This window comes from Elephas maximus, chromosome 24 (assembly GCF_024166365.1).
Source record: "Elephas maximus indicus isolate mEleMax1 chromosome 24, mEleMax1 primary haplotype, whole genome shotgun sequence".
Lineage (NCBI taxonomy): Eukaryota > Metazoa > Chordata > Mammalia > Proboscidea > Elephantidae > Elephas > Elephas maximus.
In genome coordinates, this window is record NC_064842.1 from 26549967 (window position 1) to 26563942 (window position 13976).

The window sequence follows — 13976 nt, forward strand, 5'->3', positions numbered from 1 at the left end:
GAACTGGAGAAGAAAAAAACCCCACTTATAAAGAACATAATGAGCAAAGTAGGGAGCCAGGATCAGAGACCAGGATAACAGAGGCAGCTTCGCCGTAAGACTTGTTGAAAGGTTGTGATCAAAGACAAAATAGCTCAAAAAGTCTGTCCAATTATAAATCAAAACACATTGAAACCCATCAGTTGAATAGCTCTGCTATATTCTTTCAACTCATGCAACCATTTGGTAATAATGTGTAAGGCAATGTACCTGAACTCTCAGTAGGTAGTCCACAGTAGAGATGATTATATTGACAGTTGTGTTATTGCCAGTCTGAGTTCTCAGATAATTCTGAAAATCTACATTACATAAAAAATGTTATTAAACTCAAATATTTAAAACACGTTCAGTTATTTGAGAAACTCCAAAGGAAATGATGATTTACAGTGAAATCTTTGTGGCTTAGAGGAGTGTTTTAACTGATAGTTTAAATATTCAATAGTTAATATTTTCCATGAAAAGTGGGTAATCACCCCCCCAAAACATACCTAGGTGCTTTATAGACTATCAAAATAATCAATTTGTGCCCCAGATGTTGCTAAAACCCATTTTGCATTCCAACCTTTAGAGCTCTGGACATGTGAATGACTGAACAGGGTTTCCATACTTTAGGATAGAGTAATTAAATGATTTATTTAATAATCATTTGTTCCTCAGTACTTTGCTAAGTGCAGGAGAAACAAAGATAAAATTAAGATAGAGTTCCTGCCTTCATGGATCCACAAGCCTGATGAGTAGCTAGATATACAAAGAACTAATGGAAATACATGTTAAATTCCCAAGGTGGGCCTGGGTGGTGCAGTTAACATGCTCAGCCTTTAACTGAAAGGTTGGAGGTTTGAGTCCATCCAGAGGTGTCTCAGAAGAAAGGCCTGGAAATCTATTTCCAAAATATCAGCCATTGGAAACACTACGGAGCACAGTTCTACTGTGACATACAGTGGGATGAATGAGTTGTAATGGACTCAATGGTCACTGTTTTTCAATATTCCCAAGGTAAAGAGAAGTGGTACAAAAGCAATAATGCGATATATCTTTTTTTGTACGCCTTTACCTAATCTGTATCTTTCTTTGCCTATTACCTATTTTCCCTAACATAAGAACAATTGAAAAATATTAAGTGAAATGGCCGTGAAAGGGCTCTGAAGGTGGCAAAGCAATATGTAAAATGTCACAGTGTCCATGCACACAGACTAATACTTAATAGCTATTTGTTGAGTCTAGAGAAGAAGCGTAAGCTGGAACTACAAGGCTACTGCTATTACTGGCATCGGAGTATTTATTTCTCGGTGCCATCACACAGTCTGGGATCTCACAAACCTGAATTGTGTCCCTCACAAAGAAGCTGGAGGAAGCGGAAGAGGTCACAGGTGAACTCGTCATCCTGCAGCACCTTCTCTCCTGCAGAAAGGCCAGTGGACCAAACATAACCAACCAACCTCGCCAGCCCTCCCTTCCCATCCCCACCGCCATCAGACTCGCATGTGAATCTGGCATCGTTCTGAACCAAAAAACAGTCACAAATCATAGCCACGGTTCTATCTGAAGCTCATTAGATCATGCACTTGGCAGATAGATGTACTTTTTCTTTGTAAGAAAAGAACATTGAAATTTTAAAACTCAGATTTCTCTCTGTTAAAGGTAGCAGCATGGGTTTGGCAACATTTTACAAACAACCTGAAGGTTTAAACTCTTTTTTTTTTTTTTTGGTAAGATACGTATAGGTAAGATCATTACATCTTTTATAAATGTTCGTTTAAATTTGCTTTGTTCTCAGTGTCTGACCAAATGATTCCATTCAAAGGCAGTCAATGTTTACATAAAACAGGGGCAAGAGAAGAAAGAATATCTGTGCAAACTATAATGGCTAGAAAATACCTACCAACTCGTTTTAATTAACTCTCATTACCTTGTCTACTGACTAGAAATAAGTAAAGAAAGGCTTCGGAAATCTAAAATAGAGACGTGATTAGTTGGAGTATTACTGCTAAAGGACTAGGAACTGGCAAGCTGACTTAATTTTAAATTTCAAAGCAAAAGAAAGACATTGGTGGCTCAGGCTGTGAGAGCGAAACATAACAAAGCAAGGTAAAAAGAAAGACATTCCATAGCCAGAGAAGCTACTCTGCATCATCAAAAACTAAAAATATTTATGGGGAAAGGATGAAGCCTCAGAAAGGGATTCAGAAGTTTTACCTATATTTCCATTTAAATTCATCTTAATCACGAGTTACTTTGAAAGCGAAAACACAAAGAAACAAACAATAAACAGCACCACACATATGAAAGCTGAGTTTCAACACATACAGAGTTAGTGAGAAACATTTGCAACGTTATGAATGTACACTCCAGAATCTAAAATTGTTTAGAAAGCAAAATGATGTTTAGCAAGTAAATGAGTATGCACTTATGTATTTAAAAAAATAATAATAACTTTTCACGGACTGGAAATAACTGGGCTAAGAAAGGAACATATGCAATGATCATGTGTTTGCTTGAACTAAAATTATGAATAATCATAATGACAGAGAACTGATGGACTTACCAGTCCGCAGTCTGTGACTTTCAAAGTGAGAGGCTTCATATAATGGTAAGGTTAGGAAGCAAAACCATTTTGAAAACTAATATAAACATTAAAAAAAAAGTACATAAAATCACTGTACTCGTTTCCCTGTCAATCTGCAAGAAATGATATTTGGTGATCACATGAAAATCACCAAGTATACAACTCAGGCTTTGGGGCAAGTTTCAGCATTAAATGCACATCGTTTTGAATCTCAACACATGGCTGCTAAGGCCATTCCTCTGTGTTTAAATTCATGGCAGCACAGGAAAGAAGGAGAGCATTCAAGATAAGAAACTCTCCATTGATGATATTTTGTATCTTTTCATGATCTATTTTAATCAGAAGAGTCTTTAAAATGATATTTCAATCAAAATATTAGGAGTTACGGAGACTTATTGATTCTTCCCCTGTGAGCTCAGCTAAAAAGTGTTAAGTGGGATCAATAAGCCATGGACATACTTTCAATGTTCACACATTGAAGGTGAAATAACCCTTGTTGGAAAGAGTTCAGAAAAGTTAACACTGAAATAAATACCACACCATCTACCTGTGTACCTAAAGATACTCTTTGCAATGAAAACTGACTTGTAATGTTTCCTTGACTGTCAGCATGCATAGTATCTTCTTGCCTGTGTACCAGAACACATACAAGGAACTGTACTTACATGAGGACACACTGCACATGGCAGAACACACGCAGGGGAAGGGAGGGGGCCAGTCAAGCCTTCATTAGCATCAAGTGCTACCATGTATAAACTAGGGTGCCAGTGCTTCACAAACACATCACTCTCTGATTAAAATGCTGCCATTGCCCATGCTGCGTGTCAGAGGTACAGTAACAGAGATGGATGATGGCTTTATGTCTGCAGAAGGTACAGGATCCACAGTCTATTTTGTGATGTATGCAAAAGAAATTTCATTGTAAGATGGAAACCAAGATTAATAACACACAGCGAAATGGAGTAAAACGTAGTTGAAAGTGCTCTAGCTTTTAAAAAATATTATTTGCATTAACTGCATGATGGCCAAATGTAAACAATGTGAAGGACATTCTTTTGGTTACATTTTTAACTATATGGGGGTTTATGATTTCTAATACTATAATAAAAGGAGAGTTATTTTAATATTGTTGGGGATGATGAGTTACTGAGTCTTAGTTTTCTCATCTGTAAAATGAGCATACCAATATATATTCTGTCTACCTCACTGGCTCCTCAGAGTATATATATTTTTATAAATTGAGGAAAAGTTAATATTATTAGTAGCAGTGGCAAAAAGACTGAATAAAGATGGGAGCAACATCTTTATATATCCAGGTGATGGATATAGTTACTGAATATATTAATTAACTACATTTATATTTTCTGAAAACCATCTTAATTTGATAGACCATATAATATAATAGACCAAAATGTCCTCAAAATATAACTTTCACTTGGATAATATTAAGTAGTCCTTATTTATTTATTCAGGTTACAATTGAAATGGCAAGTCCTATCTTAGAAATTTAATAGAGGTAACACATTTTAAAGGCCATTGTTCTACTCACAACTAGTTTATCCAGTTAATAGAAAAGTATGTAAGTATCAGCTTAAGTTCAATAAGACAACTTTGTGCGTGTGTGTGTGTGTGTGCGTGAGCGTGCGGGTGTGTCTAGTGATTACTTAAAATATTCATGGACATAGCTCAAAGTACTCGGCCTACTCTCCAGACAAAGCTGGGAAAGTAGTTTCCTTGGTAAAAACAAAATTTATTCAGGAAGTTAAAAAAGGACCTAGTATGTATTATACTACCTATTATTATGTAAATAATAATAGAATTGGGATAAATAAACTCCAAAAGACTGAGATCCCACTCTTGTAAGGTCTTATCATGTCGCTATCTCTAATAATGAAAAGATAAAAGATTGAGTAGCAAGAACCATGAGACAGGCTGCATACTCTATTATTAAATGTAACTCAAGAGCACCTCCACTGCCATGGAGGAAATCATTCTTATCACTGATCTTCAGGAAACTTAAATATCTATTTCGTATAACGGCAGAACTGAAGAACTAATGATAAAATATTGTGAAACAGTAAAAAATCAGGTATTTTATTCCTTGAGGCTAGTTTTAATATCACTGCTTAAATGGCTTAAATACGGATGCTTAAATTATATCACAGTTCAAATAACAAAGAATGAAATTTAAAAAAACGTTTATAGTTACCATTTAGTCGGTGACTATAATGTGCCAGACATTGTGCTGGAAATTTTATCTCATCATTTCATTTCCAGTTTACAATAATCCTGATAGGTAGGTGAGCTCAGTACCATTTTGTGGATTGTTCAGTAAACAACTGAGAAATTATGTAGCTTGAAGAATGTCAAACAGCTATTAACTGGTAATGCCAGGATTTGAGCCCAGTGAAGTTCAGTAAACATTCCCTAAGGGTCACTTCTATGCTAGGCACCATGTGAGGCACCAGGCATAAAATGACCAAAGGAACAAAATCCTTAACCTCAATAAGATCATATCTAACGGAAGAGACAGTCAGTAAACAGATCATTTCACTATTATATGGTCTTTCTAAATCCCAAATGCCATAGTTTCTAACCTTCATAAAGTTAACATTAATAAATCTTTGACTAGTAATAGATCTTTGACTAAAAATCATTACATGAACTACATACTCCTCAAATTGTTTTCATCAATTTTAGAACCCAGAAAAAAACATTTTCTAGATATGTGGCTTTGGGAAAATTAATTCACCTTTCTGAACTTTGGTTTTATTATTTTAATGTGGGGATTAACAAACACCTGGCCTGCTTACTTTATGGAGACTTTGAGATAAATCAAATTGGCTCGTGCAAGTAAAAATGCTTTAAATATGGAAAGCAAAATAGGAATATGTGCAAAGTTTCAGTGCTGTTAAGCCATAAGGTCAAAAGAAGACCTAGATTTCCAAAATACTGCATTTCAGTAGGCAGCGGGTATGATAAATAATCTATAAATCCCATTAAGTATATTTATTTAAACTTAAATTCAACCTCACACCATTGTATAGAGTACATTCCTATTTTAGATTCCAAGGGGGCAGGGGAACCACTATTTGACCACTATTTATTTACGTTCCATGGGTTACAGAACTAATGTACACGTCAGCCATGGAGGAAAAAATCCCCTTGCTTTCAAATGGGATTTGCACGCTGCTTCTGTTACAGCCAGAGCCTATGCCCTTCTAGCTGTCACTCCTCTCCTTGAAGCCTACCCATCAACATCCTAATGAGTTCCCTGGCTTCACACTGTGACTCCCATCTTTCGGGTGCCTACCAGACATTATTCATAAACATCAATTCGATCGTAATACTCTCCTGATAAACAAATTGATTCCTTTAATGGTAATTATGAAAAGTCTATACTGAAGAATTCCCTACAGTCTGTCATTAAATACAACTGAAGAGCTCTCCACTGCCATGAAGGAAACCATGCTGATTGCTTATCATTAGAAGACTCAATGTCTGTTTTGTACAGCCAAAACCAAAAACCAAACCCATCACTGTTGAGTCGATTCCAACTCATAGCAACCCTACAGGATAGAGTAGAACCGCTCACTGGGTCATGGTATCTAACTGCTTCATCCCGGTTCAGTCATGGTTGAGAAAGTGACACTAAAACAGACACGGATTTTTAAAATTTGGGTGCAGCTGAACCATAACTGGAATGGGAAAAATTAAGAGTCGAGACCCTGCTAGAAACTTAATCTCCCTCTTAGAAAACAAGGGCATCATATGTGTTGCATAGCAACCAAATCTCTTGCCCACTGAATTTTGTGCAGAGTCAGAAAGAGCAGTATCCCACTTAAAGATAGCACTGGACCACACCACTTTGAGTGTGCGTCTCTCTCCTTCATCCTGGCAATAATACAATTTAAACATCAGGATCCTGAAAGGGCTCAGTATCTCTTCCAAGTCTCCCATTCCAGAGCTTCCACCCATGATTTTTCCATTCTGCTTATGGTTCTGGATCACTCAAATTTTAAAAATTCGCCTCTGTTGCAGTTTTGTTTCATCAGTCATGACTGCAATGGTTCAAACCAGTCTGAAGTCCTGCATAGGGTTTCTGAGGCTGTAATTTTTATGGAAGCAGACTGCCACATCTTTCTCCCATGGAGCAGCTGTTGGGTTCGAACCACCGACCTTTTAGTTAGCAGCTGAGCACTTAGCCACTGTGCCACCAGAGCTCCTGTTTTGCACAGTAGCATTACCGAAAAACAAGAAATCTGCACACTTTAATGTTAGTGTATTACACCAGAAGTAATTTTTTGAACAGTGGATGCTAGGAATTAGATTCCAGGTGGATCGTGTAACACACCACAAATATCACTAAAGTGTTAGTTACTTAATGGCTCTCTGCAGACTCAGAAAAAAAGTACAAATTCCTCGGCAGGGTGGAGGAGACCCTTCATAAGCTCCCACAAGCTCTCTCTCTTCTCTAGTACATTCATTTTCCTTCTACAGCACTAGATTAATAACTATTCTCTGACATGTTTTGTACCTTAAACTTTGGGATATGCTGATCCTTTAGATTAGAATGTCTTGGTCTTCCCTGTCCACCAGATAAACTCCTACTTCCCTTTCAAGACTAAGGTCATGTTACATCTATCATGAGCCTCCAGTACAGTAAGCATTGGTCTAAAGCAATTTGTTTACAAGTCTGTCTCCACCATGCTTAGCTTCTAAAGCATCGCTAATGCCTAGGACAGTGTCTGGCACACAACAGCCACTCACATGAAATGAAAACTCAGGAAGTTTTAAAAATGTTCAAGTCTGTTAATAAAGCGTATTTGGTGTCACGAGCCATCATCATAGGCTTTCCTTGAAGAGAAAGTTTGCCTACAAGAGTGACAGAGTGACATGGTCAGAACCCAAGTGTTAGCACTGGTCTACATTTATAACAATGTTTTGAAAATCTTTGCTGAGAAGCAGTCAAAAACTAATAAAGCAATACAAACATTAACAAAGAGTTAGCCTGTTACTATCGAGTCGATTCTGACTCATAGTGACCCTACAGGACAAAGTAGAACTGCCCATAGGGTTTCTAAGGAGTGGCTTGTGGATTCCTGCTGCCAACTTTTTGGTTAGCAGCTGAGCTCTAAACCAAAAAGTTAAGGTAACCAATACATAAGGAGTAATAAAAATTAATCCCTGCTGCTTCAACTCCACATAAATTTGATGAGGTCATTATAAATCAATAATAATCTCAAGGCACTATGTTATCAGACACAGATGGGAATTTTGTAAAGGTTAATGGGTAGTTAATGTCTTATGTAAGATTTTAAAAAATCAAACAGTTTTGGAGGAATGAAATCAATTTCAAAGTTTCATGTTGCTTATGAAGTCTAGGACCACCAGAAAATGATCAAAAGGCAAAAAGCAGTATCTTTTTACAATATTCCAAAAAGAGTTTTGACAAAAAGGAAAATTGCACTTTCAAGCTCAGAATGATTAAGTGATGAAGTTAAATGGTTCTGATAAAAACAAATAAAAATCCAAGAATGGAATGAAATTTCAAATATTCATATAGGTTTTTGGTTTTGAACTTGTTAAAAGAAAACATATATGAATAAAAAATATCCAGAGAGGACAACAATAAGCACATCACAAATCCACAAAACACACTTGCTGAAGAGCCTTTTTTCTTTTCAAACAAGTGGGAGGCCCAGACTTTTGTAGAAATGGGGTAAATTTAGTAAGGGAAGGTAGGGACAAAGGGCAAACTTACATGACAATAACAGCAGTAGAAAAAAAGAATATAATTAATTAATCTGAAATCTTTATATACACACAAACCTTAGATAAGCACATATGTCCTAATGGTATCTCAATACCAGATTAGAAATTTGTAACCATAAAAGTTTCCAAAGTGATTTTAAAACTTCAACAATAAATGCAAAAATTGGAAATTATTGGACAATATTTACAGATGTTCTCGAAGGGAACAATAAACAAGTAAAGGGGCAAACAATAATCCTTAAGCCAGTGCCAGACATGTAGTAAACCCTGAAAGAATACTGAAAGATGAGGGGTGAATGACTCAGCTTCTTGGAATTGGTAAAGTTAAGCAGTGGAAGGCAGAATGCCTGTATTTCATCCTGTCCCGGTCACACACTTGGCTGTGTGGCCTTGGACAAGCCATGTAGCTTTTATATCCCTTAGCCTCCTCATCTAGTAAATGGAGATAATATCTTCCTCATGGGAGGGTTGTGGGTACCAAAAAGTTCACACATTTAAAAGTTTATACATTGTCCATTGCTGTATAATTTGTGGTCATACTATCATCATCAGGAAGAAAGTTGGTTAGGAAGGAGATTTAGATCTATTACATTTTCTCAGTGCTCAGCCTATGTTGCCTGAGCTTCATGCTTTGAAACAATGATATCACGCACAGATTGAGATTTTTCAGTCTTTTCTATGTACTCCTAGGGAAACGATTGATTTTTCCTTCTCCTGTGATGGGATGAGCTTTCCTTAACTTTTGTAGGCTCTTAAACAAAAAGATGGTCATGTAACAAATTTTAAAAATTTAACATGGAGTGGTTCTTAAAACAATCTGTGAAACAGTATGATATTAATAGAGCTAATAATTTGCCCTTGCTCTTTCTCCTATGAATGATTAAGGCAACAGAATGTATTCAAAGCTCAATTTAATCTCTAAAGTCTTGTTGACATACTAGGTACTATGGGGAAGCTAATCCCTTCTTTATGACCATTGCATATAACGTCTTTTAGAAACTACTTTGAAATGCTAATGAATATTATTATATTAGTTTGAAGAGTAAATATTGCTACTGCTTCTACTGCTTCATGAATTCGGTCTCAAGTGTAAACTTAGTTTTTATGTTAGTACTTTTAATCTGTGATATTCTTTTAAAAATAGAGAAAAACTCTATACATCTCCCAATACATGGAAGGGAACTGGCAGAGCACACTGGGTAGGAGAAAATTCGGCCATCACAGCCCATTCTGGATCTGCCACTGAGTTCCAATGCACCAGTCAGTGCAGCCATAAAGCCACAGTATGTTCAAACAGAAACACCACAGGAAGACTACAGCACACATTCTATTATTCATTCATTTACACAGAGTTGCAAACACTGGGCTCACTAGAAATGTTTTAAATGAAAGAAACAGAAAAAAAAAATAAATGCTTGTTGCCCCTTAGTATCTGATATGTTAATAACTGCACATCCTCATAGAAAGAAGGAAAAAAAAAAGACAGGAGAGCTGGGTATAAAAATTTTAAAAATAATAGGATGCACAATGATGAAAATTAAATAATCTACTTGTGAACACAGTCTATAAAAAGAAAAAATATGCACAAAATCTTTCCCTATAAAGTCTGTGCAGTGCTGACGCAAAGCTAACAACAAATAAAGGAGCAAATCAACAAGAGGCAGTTTATTTTTAATAATTACCACGCTCATGGGTGATGACTGAGGAAGTGAGGACAGTACATTAACAGTAGTTGAAAGAAAAGGAGATGGGGAAAGAGAAAGAAGTTGAGATTTTGTTTTTGTTTTGCCATTTGTCAGGAAATAAAATATAAATCTAGTTTAATCAGTTTGGGTTATTCCTTTTTGGGTTGAAAGAGAATAAGTAAATCGAACCAATCTCATATTCAGAGATGTAAATAATTCTCACATCAGAATGTTCCCTTTCACTAAGCTATTTCCGACTTGGGACTCACAAATTTTATCCCAACCACGTCTGGTGACTGAGGGTAGGAGACCGTGTGAAATAAACCTGTGTGGCAGTTATTCCTTTGTGGGAGCTGATATGAACAGTGATTAAAGATGATTGGTGGAATTCATTCACTTTCAGGTACTTTCTAGTGAAAAATGCCTGGGACTTTTGTGAGGTCCTAGAGTCAGGCATGTACTGTGCTCGGGACTTGCAGTTCTTCAGAATTCTCCGATAGGGCCTTCAAGTTAAGTGCTATCACTGTTGACAATGATGCTTAGTAACAGACAGAAATAGCTTAATATTCATTTTGAGAAAACCAAGCATGTTTAAAGTGTGCCTGTGATTTTTCTTGAAAGTAGCTAACTCGATTAAGTAATTATATGGCTTATATTTGATGATTGAACCTATATTCAAACAGCGAGCTGAAAAAAAATGGCACAGGAGCCATATAGTAGTAGCAACATTAGAATGTAAAAAAATGATAAACCTTAAAATATATTAAAAAATGTGCTGTTCATTCCTCTTTGCAAGAACAAATCAAAAAAAAAAAAAAACAGTGATAATTAAAGATCAGTTAATTTAAAAAAATTTTAGAGAGGCAAGCAAAAACTACACATGGCAGATGAGAGAAAAGTTATTTTTGCAACAAGATTAGTCCTACAAAAGACCCTATGGTCCAAAACTAATACATTGACAAGATGACAAGTCCAAACCAGACCAAACAAACTAAAACAGATAAAAACTAAAAATAAGTCCGCTGAAAAATCAAACACAAAAGAGTCAAAATAAATCAAAACAAAAAATATTGATTTTTTTCTTAATAAATACCCCTAAAATGAATGTGGAGCAATGTTTATCTCTGCTTGAAATGCACTGCTTACTAACTGTCCTAGTTTATACTCCATTTATAGACAGAAAAACTCTAAGATCGTGTGGATCGTTACATTGGTGCACATGTAAATAAAGTGACTGGAATTATTTGAACAGAAGAATTACTCTTTCATTTTTCTCATCAAATAATTATGGCTTGTAAAGATGTATGTGTATGGGAGAGAGAAGGGCAGCTGTATTAAAATGGAGGATATAATAGGGGTGGAAAATGTAGACTGAACGTCTGAGATGGAGCTGTCCTAAGAAGAGAGAAAAACCTGGATGCCTGAGAATTTGCTAAAGTGGCCCAAGGAAGTCAAAGGCCCTCTAATTTAGTTTGTCCATGTGCTTTAGGATTTATAGATAACTCTTCAAAAAGCCCACTGACAATAAGGCAGGGACAAAAAAGGAGTGGAATGACTGATACGCAAGACTGGTTTTCAAGTGGGACCTGCGTGACTGTCTAAAAATGTACTCTAAGTGAGTCCCATAAGCATTTTACCAATTTCAGAATGACCTTGTATCTCTTTTTTTGAAAAGGTAACTGATAATTGACTCATTTCAGGGAGGAAGGGGAGGCAGGTGACCCTTTTGATTTAAGTGATTAATACCTGATCCTTCCTCCGTCACCATTCCGAGTCCTTCAGCTTTGTTTTGTCGCTCAAATGCGTTTAGGTCAAGGACACTACAATAACAGAATTAGAGAAAACTAATTAGAGAACTCACAATTTTTTTTCTTTGTTTAGGAAAGCAAATTAATGTCTACAACACACATATCCTGACATGTGAATCAAATGTTAACATGTTGCAATCCAATGTCTCCAAACCATCTTTTTCCTGGTAGCAGGCTAAGCTCTTCCCCAGGACCTACACGGAAATGAGCCCTGTGAAAGTCGACGTAAGGAATTAATGAGTTTTAATTTTGGAAGTGTGTTACTAAGTTCAAAGACATAGTGAAATATAATTATAACATAATCATTTTTTTCCAGTTGGTAAAGCTTATTCCTTTAAGTGTCAGGTTCCTTAGTCAAATGCTGTCCGATTGTAAGTACTGTAAAAAATATAAAATGATGATCACAAGTTAGTTGGCTAAGGATCATTTACTTAGAAAAATGAGAAATGGCCTACAGGCCCCCAAATAAAACTGAATAAAAGAGAGTTTCTTCTCTTTTTAAATCATACATTACACATTTTCAAGTATGCAGAATACATGTTAATTCTCCAAGATCCCTAAGTAATTATTTAAGCACAGAGAAAACTCTTTTAAGACATTAACACAGTAATTTTTAAGTTAGGAACTAAGACATTAGTAACAACCTAACAAGACAGAAAACCAGGCATGTCTATCGCCTTGCTTTAGAGTGTGTTTAGCTATTAAAAATTGTTCTATTTATACTTATTGTCAAAAATGCAAAACAAGTACTTTATTAAATAGAACCAACTGAATAAGACCAATAGTATGAGAGTGTTTCCTTACCTACATGACTGCATCAGACCAGCGAGGCTCTGAAAGAAGCCCACGTCCTTCTTCTCCTTGAGGTAGTCTAGCATTTTCTACAGTAAATACATAAACCATATGGCCACCGAACATAAATCAGACTTTTTCTTAAATAAACTTAAAAAACAACAAAAACATAATTTCTATTCTGGAACACAGATAAAAAATATCCAGTACATACAAATATTACTAATGTTATCTTTACCATGAAAGAGTAACAAATACATCAAAGAAAGATTGCTGTACATTTATATGCCCAATGGTAAATACACATGGCTTGGAACTAGGAAGATGCCTTAAATAAACACCATAACCAAACAACCAACCAACCAGTTGCCATGAAGATGATTCCTACTCATGGTGACCCCATATGTGTCAGAGTGGATCTGTGCTCCAGAGGGTTTTCAATGGGCTCTTTTTCAGAAGTAGGTTACCAGGCCTTTCTTCCAAGGTGCCTCTGGGCAGACTCAAACCTCCAACCTCTCAGTTAGCAGCTGAGCACATTAACCATTTGCACCACCCAAGGACTCCACACAAATAATATATTTTCTTTTAATTCTCTTCCAGTTATTCTTTAAGTATTTGGAGACCCAGATATTTTGTCCAAGTTAGCTGGGAGGAAGATCGCATCTGGATGTGATTCGCAGAAAAGTTCCACACAAAATTGATTTCTTTAAACAATCTGACAGTTATGGCTACCATATGCTAATGTTATAGCCAGAATTCAGTTTCCATTATCACAGTTTCCAAACCTAAAGACTGGTAGGCGTCATTTGACTAGTAAAATTTTCTCCTCTGTTCCCAGAATATTGTGCAGAATCTGGGGTAAAAATTTTGGTAAGGCATAAATGCAAAAAATGCTAATGCAATGTATAGTTCTAGCTTGCTAGCTTATAGTGCCATAACATAATGAAATAGCTAGAAATATATGGGAGGTTTCAAAGAAGAAGTACTATTCAAGATGATAGATAGCACACTCAAAGGTCTCAAGGAAAGGAAAACACTACTTTTTTCCAAATCTTGAATAGAAGAGAATAATTCCACTATCCGTGTGTTGCTCTAAACAGGGCTCAACTAAGCAGTCAAAGTTCAATAATAATTTCTTTTGAGAAATCAAAGTCAAATGTAATATAAAACTAAATATAAAAAGAACACATGTATAAAGTGTGTGTGTGTATGCATACACACAGTCAGGTAGACACACACAAAAACAGCCATTTTTGGGGGGTATTGGTCTAATAAAAAATTAAGCACTTATTATTGGTCTTTTAAAACAAA

General features: G+C 36.0%; 1 protein-coding gene across 6 annotated transcripts in view; it reads right to left on the reverse strand.

Moving 5' to 3' along the window:
* The window catches only part of RYR2 (ryanodine receptor 2), a 750192-nt gene that overhangs the window by 57766 nt on the left and 678450 nt on the right, over positions 1 to 13976 (reverse strand). For 3 of the 6 annotated variants that reach the window (XM_049868553.1, XM_049868551.1, XM_049868549.1), the window contains 5 exons: positions 12678 to 12754; positions 11812 to 11885; positions 10063 to 10080; positions 1360 to 1440; positions 250 to 338 (listed from right to left, as the gene is read on the reverse strand). In XM_049868553.1, coding sequence (XP_049724510.1) covers positions 250 to 338; positions 1360 to 1440; positions 10063 to 10080; positions 11812 to 11885; positions 12678 to 12754 — 339 coding nt within the window. The remainder of the gene's footprint in view (positions 1 to 249; positions 339 to 1359; positions 1441 to 10062; positions 10081 to 11811; positions 11886 to 12677; positions 12755 to 13976) is intronic. The other 3 variants (XM_049868552.1, XM_049868550.1, XM_049868554.1) reach the window with 1 other exon arrangement.